The sequence below is a fragment of the Lithobates pipiens genome, unplaced genomic scaffold (genome assembly GCF_037356315.1).
Source record: "Lithobates pipiens isolate NorthernLeopardFrog02 unplaced genomic scaffold, aLitPip1_a1.2 Scaffold_8, whole genome shotgun sequence".
Classification (NCBI taxonomy): Eukaryota; Metazoa; Chordata; class Amphibia; order Anura; family Ranidae; genus Lithobates; species Lithobates pipiens.
Genome location: NW_027507903.1, coordinates 91,379,057 through 91,405,631, shown reverse-complemented (window position 1 = coordinate 91,405,631; position 26,575 = coordinate 91,379,057). Strand labels below are relative to the sequence as shown.

The 26,575-nt window shown below is 42.6% G+C and overlaps 1 protein-coding gene across 2 annotated transcripts in view; it reads left to right on the top strand.

Moving 5' to 3' along the window:
* The window catches only part of THSD4 (thrombospondin type 1 domain containing 4), a 975,100-nt gene that overhangs the window by 193,675 nt on the left and 754,850 nt on the right, over positions 1 to 26,575 (top strand). For both annotated transcript variants that reach the window (XM_077470293.1, XM_077470292.1), the window contains exon 4: positions 12,436 to 12,863. In XM_077470293.1, the coding sequence (XP_077326419.1) occupies positions 12,436 to 12,863 (428 nt within the window). The remainder of the gene's footprint in view (positions 1 to 12,435; positions 12,864 to 26,575) is intronic.

Below are 26,575 nucleotides of genomic sequence, written 5' to 3'. Positions count from 1 at the left end.
GGGAATCCCGTTACAGTGAAGGGTTTTTACATGTACCCCATTTAAAAAAAAGTATCAGAAATAACTTTTATACCACATCTATAGCACAGCTGGATGCATATTAGCACCACCACATCCAGCTTTATTAGCCAAGGAGAAATGGATCTGCTATTGTATATGGAATACACTGATGAAGAGCATGTCTGCTAAAACATGGAGATCCTGGACAGCCTTTATCTTTATCTTCACTAAACAAAACCCCCACTAAGGCCTCCCTTAGTAATCGCCTTGCCTACCAACCTACCCAGTTTGAAAGAGCAGGCTGAGTTCTCAGCATAACTAGCGAACTAACCAAATTGTGCCCCTTTGCTTAGTGTGGTCAGTTTTAATAGGAAAGCAGAAGGACTGTCAGGAACACCAGGGATTTCACCCAAAGGAAGTAATACAAAGAGAACAGGATACTTTCTCATACAAGTACATGGTACAGCAGACACATATCAGGAATATGAAATGTTGGGGCAACAAATACTTCAAGGCTTTTCCAGATTACATGATAGCCAAACTTCCACCATAAAGTGATTACCCACTCCATCCTGAAAATATTCTACCCACAGTTCCATCTCTTCAAAAATTGTATTATTCCTAAGTGCCTCCTTATAAAGTTGGGAGGAACATGTTTGTGAATAGGGGTGCACATGCTTTTGTGTATAATGAGTACACACAATATATACAAGGTATGACAATTTAAAATGGTTCTAAAGGCTGAAGGTTTTTACCCTCATCTATTCTGTGTGTGGGAATATATCTGGCAGTGGCACAGTTACCTAGAAAAGTGTGTCACTTCACAACGGGGCTACTTTGAAGGCCGTCAGTGTATAGGTAAGCAAACATTTTTTACATTACAGTCCTTTACACATAGTCCTTTATCCTTTTATATATATATAGATATATATATATATATATATATATATATATATATATAGAGAGAGAGAGAGAGAGAGAGAGAGAGAGAGAGAGAGGAGAGAGAGAGAGAGAGAGAGAGAGAGAGAGAGAGAGAGAGAGAGAGAGAGAGAGAGAGAGAGAGAGAGAGAGAGAGAGAGAGAGAGAGAGAGAGAGAGAGAGAGAGAGAGAGAGAGAGAGAGAGAGAGAGAGAGAGAGAGAGAGAGAGAGAGAGAGAGAGAGAGAGAGAGAGAGAGAGAGAGAGAGAGAGAGAGAGAGAGAGAGAGAGAGAGAGAGAGAGAGAGAGAGAGAGAGAGAGAGAGAGAGAGAGAGAGAGAGAGAGAGAGAGAGAGAGAGAGAGAGAGAGAGAGAGAGAGAGAGAGAGAGATTATACAGCCATGGCCAAAAGTTGTGAAAATTAAACAAATGTAAATTTTCACAAAGTCTGCTGCTTCATTGTTTTTAGATCTTTTTGTCAGATGTTACTATGGTGTACTGAAGTAATTACAAGCATTTCATAAGTTTTGAAGGCTTTTATTGACAATTACATTAAGTTTATGCAGAGAGTCAATATTTGCAGTGTTGACCCTTCTTTTTCAAGACCTCTGCAGTTTGCCCTGGCATGCTGTCAATCAACTTCTGGGCCTGACTGATGGCAGCCCATTCTTGCATAATCAATGCTTGGAGTTTGTCCAAATTTGTGGATTTTTTTTTTTTATTCTCCGTCCTCTTGAGGATTGACCACAAATTCTCAATTGGATTAAGGTCTGGCAAGTTTCCTGGCCATGGACCCATAATTTCAATGTTTTGTTCCCCAAGCCACTTGGTTATCACTTTTTTGCCTTGTGGCAAGGTGCTCCAACATGCTGGAAAAAGCATTGTTCATCACCAAACTGTACGTGGATGGTTGGGAGAAGTTGGAGGAGGATGTTTTTGTACCATTCTTTATTCATGGTGTTCTTATTCAAAATTGTGAGGGAGCCCACTCTCTTGGCTGAGAAGCAACCCCACACATGACTGGTCTCAGGATGCTTTACTGTTGACATGGCACGGACTGATGGTAGCACTCACGTTTCTTCTCGAGACAAGGTTTTCTTCTGGATGCCCCGAACAACCGGAAAAGGGATTCATCAGAGAAAATGACTTTCCCCCAGTCCTCAGCAGTTCAATCCCTGAACCTCCTGAACCTTTTGCGGAATATCAGTCTGTCCCTGATGTTTTTCCTTGAGAGAAGTGCTTCTTTGCTGCCCTTCTTGATACCAGGCCATCCTCCAAAAGTCTTCACCTCACTGTTGCATGCAGATGCACTCACACCTGCCTGCTGCCATTCCTGAGCAAGTGCTACACTGGTGGTGCCACAATCCCACAGCTAATTCAACTCCTGAAGACTTCACAAATGCAGTGGAAAGTTTTTGTTTATAGGATTAAGTTAATTTTCATGGCAAAAGAGGGACTTTGCAATTAATTGCAATTCATATGATCACCCTTCATAACATTCTGGAATATATGCAAATTGCCATGATATAAACGGAAGCAGCAGACTTTGTGAAAAATTAACATTTGTGTCGTTCTCAAAACTTTTGGCCACGCTGTATATATATATATAGAGAGAGAGAGAAAAAGAGAGAGGACAGCAGTTGACTTTTGTTTCTAAAGTCAGAGGTTAGGTATATAGTGGTACAGTGGTGGAAAAGTGTTTGCCCCCTTCCTCATTTCCTGTTCCTTTGCATGTTTGTCACACTTAAGTGTTTCAGAACATCAAACCCAATTTAAACAATAGTCAAGGACAACACAAGTAAACACAAAATGCAATTTGTAAATGAAGGTGTTTATTATTAAAGCTGAATAAAAATCCAAACCATCATGGCCTGTGTGAAAAAGTGATTGCCCCCCTTGTTAAAACATACTATAACTGTGGTTGTCCACACCTGAGTTCAATTTCTCTAGCCACACCCAGGCCTGATTATTGCCACACCTGTTCACAATCAAGGCATCACTTAAATAGGAGCTGCTTGACCAGTAAGGTCCACCAGAAGATCCTTAAAAGCTACACATCATGCCGAGACCCAAAGAAATTCAGGAACAATTGAGAAAGAAAGTAATTGAGATCTATCAGTCTGGAAAGGGTTATAAAGCCATTTCCAAAGCTTTGGGAATCCAGCGAACCACAGTGAGAGCCATTATCCACAAATGGCGAAGACATGGAACAGTGGTGAACCTTCCCAGGAATGCTCGGCCGCCCAAAATTACCCCAAGAGCGCAGCGACGACTCATCCAAGAGGTCACAAAAGACCCCACAACAACGTCCAAGGAACTGCAGGCCTCACTTGCCTCAGTTAAGGTCAACGTTCATGCCTCCACCATCAGGAAAAGACTGGGCAAAAATGGCCTGCATGGCAGAGTTCCAAGGAGAAAACCACTGCTGAGCAAAAGAACAACAAAGCTCGTCTCAATTTCTCCACAACACATCTTGATGATCCCCAAGACTTTTGGGACAACATTCTGTGGACCGATGAGACAAAAGTGGAACTCTTTGGAAGGTGTGTGTCCAAGTATATCTGGCGTAGAAGGAACACTGCATTTCATAAAAAGAACATTATACCAACAGTAAAATATGGTGGTGGTAGTGTGATGGTCTGGGGCTGTTTTGCTGCTTCAGGACCTGGAAGACTTGCCGTGATAAAAGAAACTATGAATTCTGCTGTCTACCAAGAGATCCTGAAGGAGAATGTCCGACCATCTGTTCGTGTACTCAAGCTGAAACGAACTTGGGTTCTGCAGCAGGACGATGATCCTAAACACACCAGCAGTCCACCACCGAATGGCTTAAGAAAAACAAAATGAAGACTTTGGAGTGGCCTAGCCAAAGTCCTGACCTGAATCCTATTGAGATGTTGTGGTATGACCTTAAAAAGGCCGTTCATGCTCGAAAACCCTCTAATGTAACTGAATTAGGACAATTCTGCAAAGATGAGTGGGCCAAAATTCCTCCAGGACGCTGTAGAAGCCTCATTGCACGTTATCGCAAACGCTTGGTTGCAGTTGTTGCTGCTAAGGGTGGCCCAACCAGTTATTAGGTTTAGGGGGCAATCACTTTTTCACACAGGGCCATGATGGTTTGGATTTTTTTTCACCTTTAATAATAAACACCTTCATTTACAAATTGCATTTTGTGTTTACTTGTGTTGTCCTTGACTATTGATTAAATTGGTTTGATGTTCCGAAACACTTAAGTGTGACAAACATGCAAAGGAACAGGAAATGAGGAAGGGGGCAAACACTTTTTCACACCACTGTATGTCGGTACAGTTAGAGGTTTCTTTTCCTTCCAAGCCATTAAGAATTTCATCATGGGTCTCCTCAGAAGATTACGCACAACACAGGCAACACACATTGGCTGACTTCAGAAGTGTGGGAACTGGGATGGATTCAGCATTGAGAAGAAGTAAATAGGAAAAAAAAAAAAAAGACTTAAAAGTGACATGGCGCATTGCCCAAACAGATCCACCCCAGTGAAATATGTTTTCATCACAATCCAACGATTCCATCACATGGCTTGAAACTCCCGTTCCTCCTTGGAACCTCTTCTGCTTTACTATGAGCTCTGAAGAAAATAACTGCCGGGCACTGAGAACAGCTCCATTAGTTACTGGATATTTACACGATTATTATTCGGTCATGTCTGTTTCAGATCTAAAAAAAGCTACAATCTGAGAAAACTGGCAGGATCTTGCATTCATCTGTAGAATTTCTGTGTCCTTGAAGCCGACAGTTTAACATACTGTTTCTATTACTGTTCTTGTTTTGGATTTCTGTCTCACACTTGTTGCATTCCCCAATGAAGGCTGAGGCATGGAATTTGATTTATTTGTATAATATCCCATAAACCAGTGTTTAATTGAATTAAAGGGAAAAGTGCATGTGTTACTCCTGTTCTGCAGAGGAATAATGTTTAAGCGGGTGCGTAATTTATTTTTTAACTCATGCTGCACCAAATCTATTAGTACTGCTCCTAAAGCATCACTCCAGGCAGAGGGAAAGGTATGAGCTATCCCACTCTAGCTAGATCCAAAAATATCAATTTTGTCTGGAGCTGGCATTAAATAAATGTTTAAAGCAATGCAAGCCAAAACAAATATTCATCTGGGTAGAATTGTGTTAGAGCCTCTGTCAGTTTTGTATTACCTTCAGTGTCTTCATTGGATGTATTTCCCTAAACTTTTTGTCAGGGTACAAACAAAACACGAGTGAGGAAGAGTAATGCCTTGTACACACGGTCGGGCATTGTGACCACAAAATCCGAAACTGGTGTTGCATACACACGGTCGGACAAAGTTGTCGGAAAATGCGATCGTTTGGTGACGTTCATTGCATACGACGGGACTACGTAGAGGCTAGTAGCCAATAGCTTTGGTCTTGTAATTTGATCTGAGCATGCGTAGCACTTTGTCCAACCAGAATTCTCTACAAACGATCGGCAAAAGTCAGATCAAATTTTTTTTCGGAAAATTTCCTGCTCTCAAATTTTTTCTGACGGAAAAAGTCCAATAGAGCCCACACACGATCGGATTTTCTGACAATATAATCCGATCGGACCTTTTCAGTCGGAATTTCCGACCGTGTGTACAGGGCATTAGAGCTTCTGACAACTTTTTTTTTTCTTGTTTTGGTTCTTAGTACTTTCCTTTTTCAGCAATTACTGCACCCTTATTTTTATTACTGTACTTTAATGTTACAGGGACAGGAAGTAAGAGAAAATCTTTCAAATATAGTCAGACCGAAAAAAAAAAAGTTCAACTCCATTTTTTTTTAAATAATTAGCCCAAAAGTTGTTAAACTAAAAAAAATAAAAAAATGCAACTTTCTCTGCAATACTTATCTTCCCTCTGGTGCTGTCTTTAAAAGACACTGTTTCTGCCACTCTTCCTATGAATCAATGATGTGATGGATACATTCCTTTGGGGTGTACGATCATGCTGGCTTGGGCTAGTACTGCTTCCCGTTATGGTGCTCAGTATATGTGTGCTGCTATGTGCAGGAGATGTAAGTAAAGGAAACAGGTAGGTATGAAAAAAAGGTGGGCAAAAGTTCAAAGGGGCTTTCTTCCTACTGTATCCAAAACTTAAACAAAAATGTCTGGATTTGAGCTTTCACAAACCTGTCATTATAACAACTTTCCATAGTTGCCTACACACAAGGAGCCACATTGAGACACTGAGTACCAACACTGGTGACTAATCTGACTCTATGTTCTGCACAGTCTTACAATCATAACATGTGCCAGGAACTTAAAGGGGATGTAAACCATTATGTTTTTTCACCTTAATGCGTCCTATGCATTAAGGTGAAAAAACTTCTGGCACTGACCGGCCCCTCAGCCCCCCCCCCCCCCCCCGTACTCACCTGAGCCCTGTATTCCCCTGCCGAAGATGCGCTCTCCTTCTCTGCCCGAGGTTCTCTGCTCTTGATTGGATAGATTGATAGCAGCCAGGCATTGGCTTCCGCTGCTGTCAATCAAGTCGACTGATGCGAGTGCCAGGGGCGGGGCAGAGTCCTACGCCGAATGCTAGACTCAGTAGCGTGTCCACAAGGTAACCCGCCGGCAGAGTACTTCTCCTAGGTGGGTTATCTGATGTGGGGAGGAGCTACCAGTGCCACTGGGGGACCCCAGAAGAGGATGATCGGGGCCACTCTGTGCAAAATGAACTGCACAGTGGAGGTAAGTATGACATGTTTGTTATTTGAAAAAACAAAGCCTTACAATCACTTTAACTGACTGTGCATGCCTCCAGTGCAGTGACAGAGCTGACTCTTTCTGCTAAATGCAAAGCAGTGACTTTGTGCTTGAAGAAAAAGGTCTGGGCACTCAATTGGTGGAGAAAACTGTATACCAGGCTTTCCCAACCTTTTCAGCACAGAGGAATCTTTGAAATAACTTTCTGGTTTCTGGGAACTCTTGCTTAAAATTACTATATCTGCAACTCATGATACATTAATGTGATGGTCAGTAGGAAGTTTGCTCCTTACATTTGTGTTCACTGGGAAGAATTACCCCCTTGCAGATAGCTGAAAATATCAGTGGTGTCAGTGGGAACTTATCTGAGAAGCACAAATTGCTCATTGCTCAAGGAACCCCAAGCAACCTCTGGAGGAACCCAGGGATTCTACGGAATCCTGCTGTATACAGTGCAGCATGGTGTTAAACATATTGAAAAATATATGGGTTTCTAAAATCATCCATTGTTCTTTAAAAATGCTTAAAGAATGTCTAAACATAAGGACATTAATTGATAGTATTGCACCTGTCCTTAAATATGGTGCCTGCTTTAGTTTTCTTTTTTTTTATACTTTTGTTTCATAATTTAACCTAGTAATCCTGCCATTAACACATTTCCTATCCTAGGGTGGCAACTGTACTGAGCAGTGTTATCACCCTAGGACAGAGAGTGTTAGGACTACATAACATAGTTACATAGTTGGTGAGCTTGAAAAAAGACACAAGTCTATCAAGTCCAACCTATGTGTATGATTATATGTCAGTATATCCCTGTATGTTGTGGTCGTTCAGGTGTTTATCTAATCGTTTTTTGAAACTATTGATGGCCCCCACTGAGACCACCACCGATGGAAGGGAATTGCACATCCTTTCTGCTCTTACAGTAAAGAACCCTCTACGTAGTATAAGGTTAAACCTCTCTTGTTCTAATTTTAATGAGTAGCCAGATGTCTTGTTAAACTTCTCTCCACAAAAAAGTTTTATCCCTATTGTGGGGTCACCAACACGGTATTTGTAAAGTGAAATCATATCCCCGCTCAAACGTTTCTTCTCCAGAGAGAATAAGTTCTCAGTGCTCGCAACCTTTCTTCATAACTAATATCCTCCAAACCCTTTATTAGCTTTGTTGCCCTTCTTTACAATCACTCCATTTCCAGTACATCCTTCCTGAGGACTGGTGCCCAGAACTGGACAGCATACTCCAGGTACAGCCAGACTAGAGTCTTGTAGAGTGGGAGAATTATCCCTTTATCCCTGGAGTAATCCCTTTTTTAATGCATGCCAATATTCTGTTTGCTTTGTTAGCATCAGCGTGGTATTGCATGCCATTGCTGAGCCTATCATCTACTATGACCCCCAGGTCCTTTTCCATCCTCGATTTTTTCCCCCAGAGGTTCTCCCCCTAGTGTATAGATTGCATTCATATTTTTGCCACCCAAATGCATTATTTTACATTTTTCTACATTAAACCTCATTTGCCATGTAGTTTCCCACCCCAATAATTTGTTCAGAACTTCTTGAAAGGTTTCCACATCCTGCAGGGAAGTTATTGCCCTGCTTAGCTTAGTACCGTTCGCAAATACAGAGATTGGACTGTTTACCCCATCCTCCAGGTCGTTTACGAACAAATTAAATAGGATTAGTCCCAGCATAGAACCCTGTGGGACCCCATTACCCACCCCTGACCAGTCTGAGTATTCTCCATTTATCACCACCCTCTGAACTCACCCTTGTAGCCAGTTTTAAATCCATGTACTCACCCTATGGTCCATGCCAACGGACCTTATTTTATACAGTGGGGAACTGTGTCAAATGCCTTTGCAAAATCCCAATACACCACGTCTACAGGCCTTTCTTTATCTAGATGGCAACTCACCTCCTCATAGAAGGTTAATAGATTGGTTTGGCAAGAACGATTCTTCATGAATCCATGCTGATTAATGCTAATGATACCATTTTCATTACTAAAATCTTGTATATAGTCCCTTATTGTCCCCTCCAAGAGCTTGCATACTATTAATGTTAGGCTAACTGGTCTGTAATTCCCAGGGATGTATTTTGGGCCCTTTTTAAATATTGGTGCTACATTGGCTTTTCTCCAATCCGCTGGTACCATTCCAGTCAGTAGACTGTCAGTAAAAATTAGAAACAATGGTCTGGCAATTACTTGACCGAATTCCCTAAGAACCCTCGGGTGAAACATCCAGTCCCGGTGATTTATTAATGCTAAGTTTCCCAAGTCTAATTCTAATTCTGTCCTCTGTTAGCCATGAGGGTGCTTCCTGTGACGTGGCATGAGAATAAAGACTGCAGTTTTGGTTACTAAAGCCCCCCGATTCCCTCGTGAAGGCTGAGGACAAGAATAAACTCAATACCTTCGCCATCTCACCATCCTTTGTGTCAGGGATCAGATTGGAGACTGAGTTGACGAAGTCAGCCTCTCTTATATCTCCTGTCCTGGCTCTGCTGAAGGTGAAACGGGGGAAGCCGAAGGACAAGAGGGACACAAGTGCATGAAGAGGATAGTCCCGGATGGACTGCTTGCCAGGATCCAGCAGTCTAGAACAAGCTGCGGTGTGCAGAGCAGGAACAAAGGGCAGACGGGCAGGTAACCGGGCGTTAACTGAAGCCAGGGACTTAGACAGGAACAGAGTCTCAGGCATAGCCAGGTTTGTCAGCAGGCAGGCAATGCGCAAAGCGTCTCACAGGAATTCCCTGACACTTTGTAACCAGACGTCCTTCCTCATTCTTTATGGGGCCAATATGGTTTGTCCCTTTTTTACTGTTTACATGCTTAAAACGGAGGTCCACCCTAAAGTGGAACTTCCGCTCATTGGAACCCTCCCCCCCTCCGGTGCCACAATTGGCACCTTTCAGGGGGGATTCTTTATAAAGTCTGAATGTTGATGATGATCCCTCAACCTTGTATTTTTTTGAAGGCCTTCTCTTTTGCTTTTATATGCATTTTTACATTGGAGTTAAGCCATGCAGGGCTTTTGTTTGCTCTTTTAAATATATTACGCAATGGAATGCACTGGCTAATGTCCTTACTTAATATGCTCTCAAAGCAAACCCATCTCTCCTCTGTGTTCTTTGTTCCTAAGATTATCTCAATTTATGCCTTCTAGCAAGGTTCCTACTTTAAGGAAGTTGGCTCTTTTGAAATTCAGTGTCTTTGTATTTCAATTATGGTTTCCTATTTGTGTGATTTATACTGAAGCCAATTGACCTGGGGTCGCTGTTTTCCTAAGTTGCCCCCTATTTCCACATCCGTGATCAGGTCTGTATTGTTGGTAATCAGTAGATCTAGTAACACTTTATTTCTAGTTGGTGCATCTACCATCTGATCCATGAAATTGTCCTGCAAGACATTTAGGAACTGGCAAGTCTTAGATGAATGTGTGGTTCCCTCCGCCCAGTCTATGTCTGGATAATTAAAATCCCCCATTATAATGATACTTCCCATCCTTGCTGCTAATCCAAATTGTGATAGGAGGTCTGTTGCTCCTTCCTCCCTCAGGTTAGAGGGCCTGTAACATACTTCCAGTATTCTTGTCCCCTTAGCTTCATCCCTTTGGAGCTCTACCCGTAAGGATTCCACCTCCTCCCTAGGTGCCTTAGTGATGTCATCTCTCACATTCACTTGTACATTTTTACCCTCTCTATCCCTGCAATAAAGGGTATACCCTTGAATGGTTGCCAGCCAATCATGAGAGCTGTTAAACCAGGTCTCTGAAATTCCCACAAAATCCAAATCCTCTTCATACAATAGTATCTATGTATCTCTAGTTCACACATCTTGTCCGCCAGGCCAGGCTCCTGGCATTGGTGAACATGCCACGTAGCTTAGATCGGCTGCATACTATCCTCTTATTGGGTGTTCCGAGATTACAACTAGGACTTGTTACTATACTTACCTTGGGTTTATGTGCTTTAGTCAAACTATCACTAACCCCCCCAAATCTACCCTCTGGACTATGTTCCGTGCTGACTATCTCTACCTCTGCACTATCTACCCCATCGCCTAGTTTATAAACCCCTATAACTTTTTGGCCATCTTTACTACCAGAAAATCTGTGTTAGGACTAATAATACCTCCCTATTTTTGTTTTGTAGTCCATGTAGATAGTGGTGAACAATGCTAACCAATAACAACCCAGAGACAGAGAACATAGGAAGTTGACAACTCACAGAATTTCTGCCTGGATGTACAGTTTTGTAAAACACAAAATTTCTGGCTGAAGAAGCACAGTGTATGTGTGAAACGTCATCACCTCCTGGTGCGTTGTTTTAGTCCTGGTGGCAGTCTTTCAATAAACCTGTTGGACAGATGTTGGTGTGCAGCTAATTTTTTTCACTTGGTCTGGATGTACAGCTACTTTTCTTTTGCACTTGTCAAACAGATATCATAAAATGCTTTTAAGTGCATATTTAACAGAACAAGAGGGAGTAAATAGGAGAAAATAATTGTTGCATATACTTTAAAGTTTGAATTATGCATCTATTTTCATAGGGTGTTAAAATAGTTTCCGTTATTTTAAGGAATAATTGAAAAGATGGTTGGGCAGTTTTATAGATATACTTGGGCTTTATAATTTCCCCATATACCTCAAAGGTATATTTTGTAATTAATTAATTGAATATAATTGAATATGGGTAAGTGTGTATTTTTTTTGTTTTTAAACTATCTAAAGTTAGGTGATCCATTGTGTTAATAATTTTATAATCTATTCTTCAATATAACAGTGTTATCTTCTACTTATTTAAGTCTATTTTCATTGGTATACCAAGGTTTGGGCTTGGGGGTCCAGGTTTGACATTTGATTGAATGCTTGATTCTTTTCCCATCATTATTCCAACAGAATTATAATCCATACAGCTGTGAGTTAATCTGAATACATGTTCATTCCTGTAGTTATGTATTGCATATTGTATGTTTGTATACTAAGCCCTTATACACACGGCCGGACATTCCGACGGAAAATGTCCGATTGGACCATGTTGTCGGATAATCAGACCGTGTGTGGGCTCCATCGGACTGTTTCCGTCTGAATATCCGACCAACAAAGTTATAGAGCAGGGCTATAAAATTTTCCGACAACATGATCCGATCGGACTTTGTCCGATGGTTTGTAGAGAATTCCGATCGGACAAAGTTCCATGCATGCTCAGATCAAATTCCTAGACCAAAGCTATTGGCTACTAGCCTGAACATAGTCCCATCATAACGAAATAACGTCACCACGTTCTGAACGGTCGGATTTTCCGACAACTTTGTCCGACCGCGTGTATGCAACAGTTTCGGACTAAATCAGTCGGACAAAATCCAACGGATTTGGTTGTCAGAATGTCCGACCGTGTGTACAAGGGCTAAGAGTTGCATTGATGAGAAGACATCTCGGTTGTTCACTATTTGCACTGGAGCTTAACGAAGTTTCGCTACACCACTGGTCAATGTTTTGTAACTGTACATGTGTTACTCTACAGCAGTGTAACAAATTTAGTCTTACATCACATACCCACAAACAGTTTCCAGAACTTTTTGTGAACACAGTCTGCTAAAAAGTCAAGGCTATGCCAGTTTCTGTTTATGTAAAGTTGAATTTAGCAATTTAATTAAAATGTTAAATGATGAATAGAGAAGTATCATATGTCCATTGGTAAGCAACCATGTGCCATATTTTCGTTCAATGTTCATGGTTATTTGCACTTATTCTATATTTCTGGTTATATGTTTACAGGTCCCGCAAAGGATAGAACAACAAAGTGGCACAACAGACAATATTAGTGCTGGGTCTGCTGGAGTTTGGGGCAGCTGGGGACCTTGGTCTGCTTGCTCGAGAAGCTGTAGCAGTGGTGTTATGGAACAAACTAGACCCTGCCTACCAGCCAACTACTATGAAAGAAGCTATCAAGGCCCAAATCATCAATATTCTGCTGCTGAAAGATCTTCCAGCCATCAAAACACTCTTGGCCATGAGACTGCATTGAATCCACACTCTGGTCATGTTGTATCTGCCATTCGGACATCGGTACCATTACACAGAAATGGAGATAATAGTAGACTCAGTCCCCCAGCTATCAATGATTTTAGTCATCTTGGAAGGGGAATAATAAGAGGGAACCGGCAACAACTGCCACAAGGGCATATCTCCAGACTTGATAGAAGGTATTTTATTTTGTTTTTGCTTTGTCTTGATATAGTTTCATTTACTTGTGAGAAGGGACTTATGTATAATTTCAATGAACCTGACACTAGAAAAATGAGATGCTTAACAGCCATGTTCTGTGTTGTCAAACTAAAATGGTGTGATTTTTACGATACAAAGTGGGCCTTAGTTATCATTTCCTATGCTGGCTAGTAGTTGCTCAGTGCAGGGGAAGGGCACATTTGAATGCTGTGGTTTAGAACAACCTGTTTAAGAATTAGCTTTATTCAGAAACCTTAACAAGTGAGATAGAAAAACAGACAATGCTATCAGGGATGGATTACAAACGTCTTGGCTGTATGGCTTCTACTAGGAGAAGTTCAAACGCCTAGCAAAAAGTAGACTATGTGCGTGGTCATAGACTAGATATCCCTGGACTAGATACAAGTGCCTATCATCTTAATGCAATTTCTTTTTTAATAAAAGAATTGACTGTTTTGGCGGAAATATCCCTTAAAGTGTGAACATTAGTAATCTTTTTGTTATTTATATTCTAGTTATAAAGTAGTTCAATGGTAACTATCCAAAAGAGAGAAACTAATTATGTTGGTAAAATTACTGTGAGAATAATAAAAACCTACTTAAAGCGAAGGTCCACCCTAAAGTGGAGCTTCCGCTCATTGGAACCCTCCGGCGCCACAATTGGCACCTTTCAGGGGGGAGGGGGGTGCAGGTACCTGTACAGTACAGGTATCTGCACCCACGACCAGCATAGATATCTGCAGAAGGTATGCCCCTTTCCGCAGAATCTACGCCCCTTTCCGAAGGTCCCCCGCTGTCTGCTGGGAAACACACGGATCCCAGAGACAGCGGGGACCATCCTTATTGCGCAGCGCGACTCGCGCATGCGCAGTAGGGAACCCGGGAAATGAAGCCGCAAGGCTCCACTTCCTGATTCCCAAGATGGCGGTGGCAGCACCCGAGAGACGATCAAGAGATTGGCTTCAGGTGCCGACATCGTGGGCGCGCTGGGCGGGTAAGTGTCATTATTTTAAAAGTCAGCAGCTGCAGTATTTGTAGCTGCTGGCTTTAAAAAAAAAAACGGCGGACTCCAGCTTTAACCACCTAAGGGCCGGGCCTCTTTTTTAGATGTGTTGTTTACAAGTTAAAAACTTTTTTTTTTTGCTATAAAATCACTTAGAACCCCCAAACATTATGATTTTTTTTTTCTAACACCCTAAAGAATAAAACACACCGTATTTGCACAGCAATCTTACAAGCGCACTTTTTTTTTTTTTTAAAGACACTTTTTTTGAATAAAAAAATAAGACAACAGTAAAGTTAGCCCTATTTTTTTTTATATTTCGAAGGATAATGTTATGCCGAGTAAATTGATACCCAACATGTCATGCTTCAAATGTGCACCTGCTCATGGAATGGGGACAAACTTTTAACCTTGAAAATCTCCATAGGTGACATTTAAAAAGTTCTACAGGTTGCATATTTTCTGTTACAGAGGAAGTCTAGGGCTAGAATTATTGCTTTCGCTCTACCGATCGCGGCAATATCTCACATGTGTGGTTTTAACACCATTTTCCTATGCGGGCTCTACTCACGTATGCGTTTGATTCTGCGCGCGAGCTCATAGGGGTGGGGCGCGTTTAAAAAAAAAAAAAAATCTTATTTATTTGACCTTTTTATTTTTACACTTTTTTTTTTTAAATTGCGTCACTTTTATTCCTATTACAAGGAATGTAAACATCCCTTGTAATAGAAAAAAAGCATGACAGGACCTCTTAAATATGAGATTTGGTGTCAAAAATACTAATATTTACACTAAAATGCAATTAAAAAAACAAAAATAAAACATTTTGTCATTTTAAAGAAAAAAAATGTCCCTTTAAGAGCTATGGGCAGAAGTGAAGTTTTGATGTTGCTTCTGCCCTGCAGTGTCATGGAGACGGGTGGGGCCATCTTCCCCTCCCTCTACTCCATACACAGCCATGGGAAGGATCTGATTGCCTCCGCTGCAGCCAACGGCTCCGGTAAGCAGTGGAGGGCACTGGATCGTGGCGGGAGGGGGGCCCTCTCATGCCGCCGATAAAAGTGATCTTGTGGTGAATCTGCCACAGAGACCACTTTTATCTTGGACCGGACCGCCTGCCGAACACGGATATACCAGATTATGGCACTATCCATCCTCAAAGTGACGACATACATCGGCTTGTTGTGCTCCGGAAGTGGTTAACTTTGGTGAAACACTTTTTTATAGATTGCTATAAAATATAAATTATCACTTAGGGTATTTCACAGTAAAAGTGGATTTTAAAGTCTAAAAGTTAAAGGATATTTGTGGAAATGATGGTCTGATGCTACAGCTGTCCACTGCCAGCTCAAGGACTGATCGATCACATGGCCACTAATTGCTCAGGTCTTGGTCTACTTTGAGCAGAGAGCGGTGACTGTCAGTTACCGCTCTCCGCTCAGTACCTCCAGCATTCACTGGCGTGCCAGGCTGTGGAGGAGGTGGGAGCAGCTGGTTCAGGGAATGGTTGTCACTGAAACAGGAAGACACAGACGTGATAATAACCTGACAGAAGTTCAAATGATTTCTCATTTTATATAAGAAGTGTTTTGTTGTAGTCTGTGTCCCCGTGGGAGAGATTTCCCATCACTTTCTATCCTGACAAGAAACTATAGGAAAACTCTCCAATGTTGTCACAGTTCATAGTAAAATCCTGACACGGCTATTTTTAAATTTTGGGTGGGGTGATAGTTTTAACGACAGCTATTCGGTCATGCAACACTGTGTCCAAAAATATTTTATCTAATTATATAAATGAATATTTTTTTTAAAGCTATTTAATATAATAAATACTTTTTCTTTTTTTTTTTTTTTTGCAAAGAAGAAAAATGCTTAAATTATGGGGTTGCCTATATTTAGCTTTCATTTCTTTAACAAACAATCCCACTATCTTTTTTTTTTGTAAATTTTTATTTATTAACAGTTTTTTATCAACACACACAGTACAACACACATATACCAACCCCCCCCCCCCCCCCTTTAATCCCCTGTGCAGCCTTCCGACCAATACTAAATCACATTCCATATTTCCAACTATAACAAATATTACATGTCTAAGACATCCATAACAGTACCGTCCAACCTGCATACAGAAAAATATCATACTCATATCACTCCCCCGCCCAGCATAGCAAGCCTGAAATCAAAAACCCAGCCCCAACACAATGGATTAATTCACAGTACCATTAGCATCTAGCCAACATTGCCACACTTTCTCAAATTTTTTAGGGCATCCCCTGCTCAAGTAAGTAGCTTTATACATTGGTAGCGATTTGTTAATTATACTTTTCCAGAATGACACCGTGGGTGGCTCTGGACTCTTCCAACACAACAGAATAGCCTTACGGGCATAGAACAAAGAAAGAGAAATCATAATTCTTTGTGCCCTTCTGGGCGCCAACTCCTCCACCAGCCCGAGTAAACAGATCGCTACCGTAACAGGAATCGGCACCGAAAGCACCGTCTGTATAGTGTGTGTCACCCCCTTCCAGAATACCTGTATCTGCTGGCACCGCCAGAACACATGGTCGAAGTCAGCATTATTGTCCGGGCAGCGCCAGCACACTGCCGCATCCGTGCCATATATCCCAGCTATCCTTGCCGGGGTATAGTACACCCTGTGTAAAAACTTAAATTGAATAAGCCTATCTCTGGCTGATACTAGCGTCTTAAATGGGTAATCCCACATATCATCCCAATCCTCCCCCCCGAAATCCGTAACCAATGCACTCCATGTGTCTCTACACTTTGTAAGCATTTTTGGCCTTTCCACAAATAGTTCTTTATAAACTGCAGAGAGGGGTTTTATCAGGTCCTCCCCTCGCAGCATGCTCTCCAGGGGAGACACACCCAGTTCCACAGCATCAGAACCAAACTGAGTAAGGAAGGCGTGCCTCAACTGGAGGTAGCGAAAGAAATACCAATTAGGAAGGGTATATTTTTCTCTCAATTGATCAAATGTGTACAGTCTTGTCCCCCCCACTATATGTTTCAATTGTTTGATGCCAACTCTGGCCCAAATTACTGGATCCGGAATCGCACCAAAATGAGACAGTCTGGGATTAAACCAGAGAGGGGTGTCCTGTGACCAGCTCCCTGCCTCTGTTTTCATCAAAGCCTGTGCCTTATCCCACGCGCGTACTGTCATTCGCATGGAGGCGGTCAAGGGTGAGACAGTCTGTGGGCCCCTATAGACTAGATAGGACAAACTCTCATAAGAACCTAGACGGGCTGCCTCCAATACTGACGCTGAATCCCCAGCGTCCTTCGTCAACCAGCGCCTAACAATCACCATCTGTCCCGCTATAAAATATTTGAAAAGATCAGGTAGCGCCAATCCGCCCTGACCCCAGGGTTCCTGTAAAGTACGCAAACTTATCCTGGGATGTCCAGCGGCCCATAAAAAGGAGTTAAAAAGACTATTAACCCGTCGAAAAAAAGAACAGGGAATCCAAATCGGAGTGTTCCGCAAAAGGTAGAGAAAAACCGGCAGGATTTTCATTTTAAGTAGGTTAACCCTACCAATCAGAGACAGCGGCAGATGTTTCCATGCCTCCAGTTGTACTTTGACCCTGGTCAATAATGGTAGAAGATTGAGAGACATAAAGTCCCCCACTCGGGGTGATATATGTATCCCCAAATACTTAAACTCCTCCACCCAAGCTATGGGGACCCTGCTGGATGCAAGAGCCCTGGCACCCGAGTCAATAGCCATCACCGTGGACTTCTCCCAATTAACTCGGAGTCCGGAGAACGTGGCAAATTTGTCAAGCACCCCGAACACCGCTTCCAATGACGTCCCTGCATCACGCAAAAAAAGAAGAATGTCGTCCGCGTAAAGCGCAATGCATTCCCGGATGCCCCCTACCTCCAACGCCCCTACTTCAGATGACCTCCTCAATGCTATGGCCAAGGGCTCTATCGCGAGTGCAAATAAAAATGGGGACAGCGGGCACCCTTGGCGCGTGCCCCTACCCACAGGAAACTGAGAGGAAACTGAGGTGCCTATCTTTATGGCCGCTTGAGGGTTACTGTATAGTAAGGAGATCCAAGTCATGAAGATGTCCCCAAAGCCCATGTGTCGTAGAACTGCCAACATATACTGCCAGTCCACAGAATCAAAGGCCTTGGCCATGTCCAGAGACACCACCAATCCCACTATCTTTGGTGGCCAATGAAAATTTAAACTGCCCTACCTTTAAAAAATACAGTTCCACAGTTACTGGTGGTCAGAGGCACTTCAAACCCATTTTACTTAATAAAAAAAAAAAAGCGCAGCTTTGCTGTCATTATAGCGTTGGTATTTGGCCGCTAGCGGGGCGGTTTTAACCCCTGCTAGCAGCCGAAAAAGGGTTAAAACCGCCTGCAAAGCGCCGCTGCAGCGCTTTGCCAGCAGTATAGCTGCGCTGCCCCATTGATTTCAATGGGTAGGAGCGGTGAATAAACAGCTGCTTCACCACTCCAAAGATGCTGTTAGCAGGACTGCTAGTGCACTGCTCCAGTGTGAAAGCCCTCCGGTGCCTTTTTTCAGGGGCCGTTGTTTTCAGGCGCTAAACTGCCTCAGTGTGAAAGGGGCCCAACAGAGAAAGAAGCAGGAAGGAACCAGTCAGATGTGTTTCAGTTCTCTTGTGCTAGAAAGAAATATGTTGATAGGAGGAAAAAGTAGAATCCTGAAGAGATGCGCTCATCTGTCTACTACCTTTTACTGTTAAGTCATAGGCAGGGGGTACATAAAGACCTGTAAGACCCCTTTCACACTGATGCACTTTACAGGTGTTTTTGCGCTAAAAACAGCGCAGATTTCAATGCGCTTTGAAAGCAGCACTAAGCGGGTGTTTTTAACCCCTTTTTAGCCACTTCCGCTGCCAAAGCACTGCTATTACAGCGGTAAAGCACCGCTAAAACTAGCAGTGCTTTACCGATAACACCCGCACCACCCCAGTGTGAAAGGGTTCTAAGGGTTATATAGCTGTACCAGAGAAAAATCCGTTCTCCTACCTTGCTGGATATGACAGATTGCCTGGAGGTCAGTTTTATTTAAATATGTTCAGATAAAGGAACTATTGGAAAACTACCATTCTCACTTGAAATAACTAATTGTTCCTTGATGTTTCATACAGAAAAAATGAAGGGCCCTGTTTTTGGCGAAGCTATTTAAAGCTTCTTTAGTTTAAATCGGAGTTCCAGTCATTTGTTTATTAAAAGTCAACAGCTACAAAAAGTGTAGCTTCTTGTTACCTCCTCTCATGCTCACCTTGAAGATTTCTTGAGAGCCTCTCCCATTCTCTGGAACTCCCTTCCCCAGTATATCCGCTCAGCCCCTATCCTGTCCACCTTTAGGAGATCCCTGAAAATTCATTTATTCAGGGAAGACTATCTCACACCCACCTAACTGTCCCTGAGCTACCCCATCAAATCACTCTCTGCAGCTATTACCTTTGGTACCTCACTTTAGATTGTAAGCTCTATGAGCAGGGCCCTCCTGTACCTTTTGTATTGAACTGAACTGTAATGGTGTTGTAAAGCGCTGCGTACACTGTTGGCGCTATATAAATCATGTATAATAATAATAATAGCTTCTGACTTATAATAAACAGCCACTCACCTGTCCAATGGTCCAGTGGTGCACTCACCGCAGCCGTGTTCTCCCCGCGCCCTCCCTCGGCAGTGCTGGTATCTCTACTATGGGCACTAGGCTGTGACAGCTTGAGGCTGGGGGCCCTTTGTGCATGCGCAAGCAGCACTTCACTCTGTGACTGGCCCTGAAGTCTTCTAGGACCTGTCATCTGTCCCAGAAGACTTCAGGAGGGAGAGCTTCTGCTTTTGGTCACCTGTCAAGATCAGGTACCTGCCCCCCCCCCCCCCTCCTCAAAAGCTCAGTTTCACAAACAGGAGTCGGGGAATAGGCCTTAAAGTGTAAGTTCCACTTTTGGGTGGAAATCCGCTTTAAATGGGCTTGGTAGGCCTACTAGTGACTTATTAACTTGATAGGCTGGACAATATTTTATACTATGCTGTTCATTATTACACCCTAATTTACAGTAATTGCATATTTTTAGAAATATGTTCCAATGATAGGCTAGTTTTTAATTAAAGAAGGCCCTAGATATTGATGACACACTGATGCACTAGATGACAACGGGGCTCCAGTACGGTCATTCTCTCTAATGGCCTGTACACACGATCCGAAAATTTTGAAGTCATCGTATGATAATCTGATCGTTAGTACAGAACTTTCGAGAGCAGATCACCAGGGTCCATCCGATATTTTTCAATAGGACAAACACAAAAAAATTTCTCGTACAGTTTTCATCTAAAAATAGAATAATACAATAGAAATACACTGCAACATGTGACATCACTCCCGATTTTTTTATTTTTTTTTTATTCTGTCATACGAGAATTTTCGTCACTTTAGTAACCTCTCCATTTTCGATATGTGACTAGTATGAAAAAAAAAAGGACGATCTATCGCCCGATTTTTGGATTGTGTGTACCGGGCTTAAGAGAGCTAAGTGATAGGTTTTCTTTCAGGTATATACCCTACAATAAAAACTCACTGCGGCAGCCCTGAATCCTAGTTGGTCCTAATATTCAAATACTAACCTGTGGACTAGTAAAATAAAACTATAGACAAAGGATATGGCTACAAGTTTTAACAAATTAGGGTGGATAATTGGACCTTCCTCATCTTGTCCTGCTTGATAGTGTTTTGATTTTAATGTGTATCATGTTTAGATAGAATTCTGGAATACTTTCCTCTTTAAATACATGGTTATTAGAAATTTTAACATATACACAGAAACGCCCATTATTCTTGAGGCTTTGACTGTATTTTTACATTTTTTCAAAGCAGTACTTTATTAAAAGTAAAAAAAAAAAAAAAACAGTGAGAAGGTAGGTTTTTTTTGCACATGAGATATACTATGGAGTTGATTTATTAAAACTGGAGAGTGCAACAATTGGTGCCCCTGTGCATGGTAGCCAACCAGCTTCTAACTTCAGCTTGTTCAATTAGGTTGTTAACTCAGGACCCTGCATTCACAATATCTGGTCTCTCGCAGTACACAGAACATGGAAATGCAATTATTTTAGTAAATATAAACTACTAAATACCATTTCTTATCAGCAGTATATGGCAGTCTTGTGACTCCTATCAGTGTCTGGCTGAGCACTGGTTAAAGGAGGTTGTAAGAGAAGTTTTCATTCTCCTCTGATCGTCCTATGAGGCTGCATGACCCCTGAACCTCTGTTTGAAGAGTGCTGATTGGCCCTGTGCCAATCACATGCATCCTCCCAAGAAAAAAAAAAAACTATCTAGCAACACCAAACAGAGCATATGCAGAGTACCCACAAGACTCTGTACTATCAGGAGATGGATTAGGGACTGTGGAAGAAGGGGATTATCAGTGAAGACCAGCTCAAACAGCCTTTTTACATAATGCAGAGGATTTACCCCTTAGGTTCTGCAGTTAGTATTTCAAGCATGTATACTGTATACAGAATGATTGTACTGTTGTGGGTTTAGTAACATTTTAAGCTTTGACACAAAAACAAAAACTTGAAGTTGATTTGTTTCTATGTGGAGCTGCACCAGATTTTGCACTCTATGGTTTTAGTAAATCAACCCCATTGTGTCTTCTGCAGTGAAACATTCTTGCCTGCCTGTTCTCAAACTTCTGTAGAATATATAACAAGCTGGTTAAGCGCAGCTCTGTATACATTCTCGGCATGCCTAGGTGCTGAAATGGAGGAACTTCCAGACCCATTCACAGGAGTTATGTCATCCTAGCACTGCAATATTGCAACAGAAGCGAGTATAGTTTGGCTTTAAATGGAAAGTAAACTGAATGTGTATTATTACTCATACTTTAAAACTAGCCTAACGTGGTGGTAAACGTTGTTCTACCACTTGTACATTACAAGTAAGCCTATAATAAAGCTTACCTGTATGTTCTGTGACTATCTTTTAAACATGCGTGCCCTCTGAACATCCGGCATACAGTGCTGGACCTTCAGAGCCCATGCTGTAAATGGTGACTCCTGCACGCATGTGTGAGAGTGACGTCATTGCGCCCCCCCACTCATGTAGCCAGGGGCCACAATCCCGGATGGAAGACCGAGGGAAGCTGAAAGCCCTTTCAGCGGTGACAGTGTGGCACTGAAGGGATTCTTTTTGAGGTAAGTAATAATTTACTAGTATGTGATGCATACCAAAAATCAATCTTGGTACCCCACCCTAAGGGCCAGGGTAAGTATATGATGTGTGTGTATCTTAGGAGATTGCCACACACTACTACACCCACCCCCTTCTCAATACCTTTTACTAAATAATGCCTATATTCACTAAATAATCACTAAATAATCACTGTACCCCGATGATATCCTAAATTTATGCACAAAACATAAATTTTATATCGACATGTATGTTTGCAAAAATAGCGTCCTTCTTGTGCAATGGTTAATTCGACCACTCCAACTGTGCCGTCTTAATCACCATTCATCTTCTAATGAAAAGTCCACATGTGTCAACTAAGAAAACCAAATCTGTGCCACCGTCACCAAGCAGAATGGCCACTCACCAGACGTCTCCAACCAGTAAACCTACGGTTCATTCAACGGATAACCAATGCACAATGCACTTCTCCCGTTAGCAATTCCTCAATGTCCGTATATTCATACAAAATTAAATAGAACCAATATAGTGTAAAACCGTTTCGACTTTAATGGAAAAGCAATAAAAACCTAATGCACTCACATTTCAATGTGTCTATTGGCCGACATCAAGCCTCTCCAGCAATGAAAAAAACTTTTTATATCGGGCAAGCTAATGATGTTCTGCAGGTGGTAATAATCTCCCTCCATTAGACAGACCTGTTCCTGGCTTGTGTTCAAGGATGGTATGTCTCCCACAACTCCCCTACTGCATACTAGTACATTATGACATTGCTTTGCACAGGGATTTTTTTTTTTCTGTCAACTGGGTTTACTACTGTTTTAATTAACTTCTGGAAAGTTTGTAATATTTACTGATGAAAGTTTACTACTTTATTACTGTCATATCCATTTGTGGTTATATGGCATGGCATGGGGGGGGGGGGGGTCATGGCTTTGTATGGAGGTAGGATTGTGAAAATTAATATTTTTTGAGTTTTTGGGAAAATGGATTTAGATTTACAGGGGTCTCAAACTGGTGGCCCTCCAGCTGTTGCCAAACTACAAGTCCCATCATGCCTCTGCCTGTGGGAGTCATGCTTGTAATGGTTAGCCTTGCAATGTTTAATGGGACTTGTAGTTTTGCAACAGCTGGAGGGCCGCAAGTTTGAGACCCCCGATTTAGAAGTTCTAGTCCTGAAGGTAGGACACTTCACTTCTCAGAACACTACCTACTTATTTTATTGCAGGTGGTCTGCATGAGTCCATTCAGCACAAAATGTGGATGCAGTTAGCAGCTCTTTTCTATAGGGTAACATGTTTTAAGTTAACTGGCCTTTTAAATCCATTGTAAAGGAATGCAAGGTTTTTGGTAATGGTCTGGATGCACGTTTGGAATGGGTTACATAAATAGCTGTAATCTAGACACCATGCAGCCATTATCTCACACTGGGAACAGCTGTAGAATCTACAAGGATTCACATTGCAGGTGGTTTAAATAAAGTCAGTTTTCTTTTTTTTAAATAAAAATTTATTCACAGATCTATAAGCCCAACCACATGCACACCAGAAGTTAAACTGCAGGCAGAAATAAATAAAGTCACCAATGAATGAATTTACAGGTTAATTAAAAAAATAATGAAGTGTATTTTTACATGTATCTAGCAAAAGTACCTGAATCTCTCTAAAAAAAAAAGAATCTAATAATTCTCTTTACTTCAGTACATAGACTGTTATCTTCCTAAGAGGTGGAGAGTGCAGAATGATTCATTAATACACTGCTGCACCTTCATTGTCCTGCAACTGCATTATCAAATCACAGTTGGTGGTGTCTCCTAGACCAGGTTGTATTGCTCAACCGGAGTGCAATCTGTAAAAAGGTCCAAGAGATTGTAGGGCAGTGATGGCGAACCTTGGCACCCCAGATGTTTTGGAAATACAATTCCCATGATGCTCAACTACACTGCTGAGTGGATGAGCATCATGGGAAATGTAGTTCCAAAACATATGGGGTGCCAAGGTTTGCCATCGCTGGTGTAGGATCTGGCTATGCTCATTGGAAGGAGTACCTGGACCGCAACAGAACCAACCTACAAAGTTGGAGTGGTCCACATAATTGTTTGTTGCACGTTTTAGATTTTGCCTAGAAATTTGATTTAAGTACATAAAAATGTTTATCAAAAATGAGTAAAGTTATTGTTCTGTTATATATGTTTGATAAATGTGAAGAAAACATATTTGTTGAGCTTGTCAGAAATTTAGAGCCATCCTGTGATCTGTTAACTCTGTTATCACAAGGAAAATCTGTTCTAGTTCTCAGTTCTCTAGTTCTTGGACTACGGAACAATCACTCTCTAAGTCCGTGGTTCTCAACCTGGGGGTCGAATGACAATTTGCCAAGAGTCAACGAATCCCTGGCTGTTCCTGATGCCCGTGCTGCTCTCCCAGCCTTTTCGCACGCGCCCAGCTGGGCTGTTCCTGGAGCCCGCGGCCGCCCACTCAGCCTCTTCGCAGCCGCCCATTTAGTTCACAGAATGGCTGGGGGGCAGAGACTAGAGGTCAGCTGACTAATGAGGAATGTGAAGTGGAAGCGGCCGGAGGAGACCATATCTCCTTAAAATATCCGTGGGTTAGGGGAGCAAATTACTTGTCTTGTCTTGTGTGCTGACAAACCATGCTACAAAAATAATTTTACTGTTACGCCGCGCACACACGATCAAACTATCCAGCGGACAATCCGCCCGTGTGTGGGCTCCAGCGGACTTTTTTTCCCCAAAAGTCCGGTGGACTTAGAAAGTAGTTTTGACTCAAAAATCCGGCCATGTGTCTGCTAGTCCGCCGGACTTTTGAAATGAACAACTTTCCTGCACACGGAGAAAAGTCAGTTCATTTTGAAAGCGGCTCCGGGTAGCCGGGACTATCGCAGGAGGTCAATGTCGCCACCTTCCGCGGCAAGATTGACACGTCGCTGGCCCCTTCACCTGGTATGGACTTAAAGGGGAAGCCCTACGCCAAAAAAACGGCGTGGGGGTCCCCCCTAGGTCCATATCAGACCCTTATCCGAGCACGCAACCCGGCCGGTCAGGAAAGGGGGTGGGGACGAGCGAGCGCCCCCCCCCCCCCCTCCTCCTGAGCCATACCAGGCCACGTGCCCTCAACATGGGGGGGTGCTTTGGGGAAGGGGGGCCCTATGCCGTTTTTTCAGCATAGGGCTTCCCCTTTAAGTCCATACCAGGTGACGGGGCCAGCGACGTGTCAATTTCGGTGCCAAAGGCGGCGACATTGTCCTCCTGCGCTAGTTCCGGCTACCTGGAGCCACGTTCAAAATAAATGGACTTTCCTCCGTGTGTGGGCAAGTCCATTCATTTCAAAAGTCCGGCGGACTCCCGTCATAGTCCGGTGGACCTGGTCCGCAGGAAAAGTCCGGTCGTGTGTGGGCAGGTCCGGCGGACTTTCCGGCAGTTTGTCCGCCAAACTAAGTCCACCGGATAGTCTGATCATGTGTACGCGGCATTAGGGGTCCCCACAACTTGGGAAATTTTATCAAGGGGTCACGGCACTAGAAGGTTGAGAACTACTGCTCTAAGTTATGTAGAGATAAGGAGAGTGAGATGGATTGTGCAGTTTAAGAAAAGAAAACTGGACAAGATTGCTTACAGTTTCAGTCCAGAAAAGGCAACCCACAATATGGAATTAGGAGTTGATTGCATTTCTGGCAGGCCAACATGTAAGCAGATGCAGTCTCCCCACTGTAGGTGGTGCTTAACTGAAGCCACAATGCACCTCCTTGTGAGGAGGTTCCTCTATGATTTCCTGTGGTCCCAGGAGAACAACTGTCCCACGGGACTCTGGAGCCCCTCGTGAACTTGGTGGGCATCTTGGATGCCATCTTGGGTCAGCTCAGTGTCTATTTAAGACACTGGCTCCCACATTTGGTGCGCAATATGCGACTATACCCTTCCTCAGTTTTAGGAAGTTTCCCATTTTAGTGTGGACCAGGCCAGGCTGCATTCCCGCTCCTTGTTGCAGAAGCTGTTATTATCATTTCAAGATAATGCTCCTCTACTACAGTGGTTCCGGCCAGCTGTGGATGCCCGCCGGGCCTAATTGTGCATTGTTGGGGCTTTCTTGATGCACTATTCTCATTCATTCATTGAAGGTTCTGACATACTCAATGGTATGTCTAATCTGATTGATGCTGTGCGCTTAACAATGCATATAGGAGTTCAGGCTTCTGATCCAGATGTAGACTCTCCTATGGCTTATGCCGCAGAGCTTTTCGCTGTACCTTCCAATCTGGAAGACTGGGAGCTACCTATGCTCTTATAGTTTCCTCCTGCTCATGTGAGGCAGTATTTTCCCTTGGATAGAGAATTTCTGGACAATTGTTTCCTGCCTTCTGTGGACTCTTCGATCCTTCACCTTAATGGACATATGCTCAGTTTGGTGAATAAGGCCTATATATCTAGGGACTTCACTGATGTACAGTTTAAG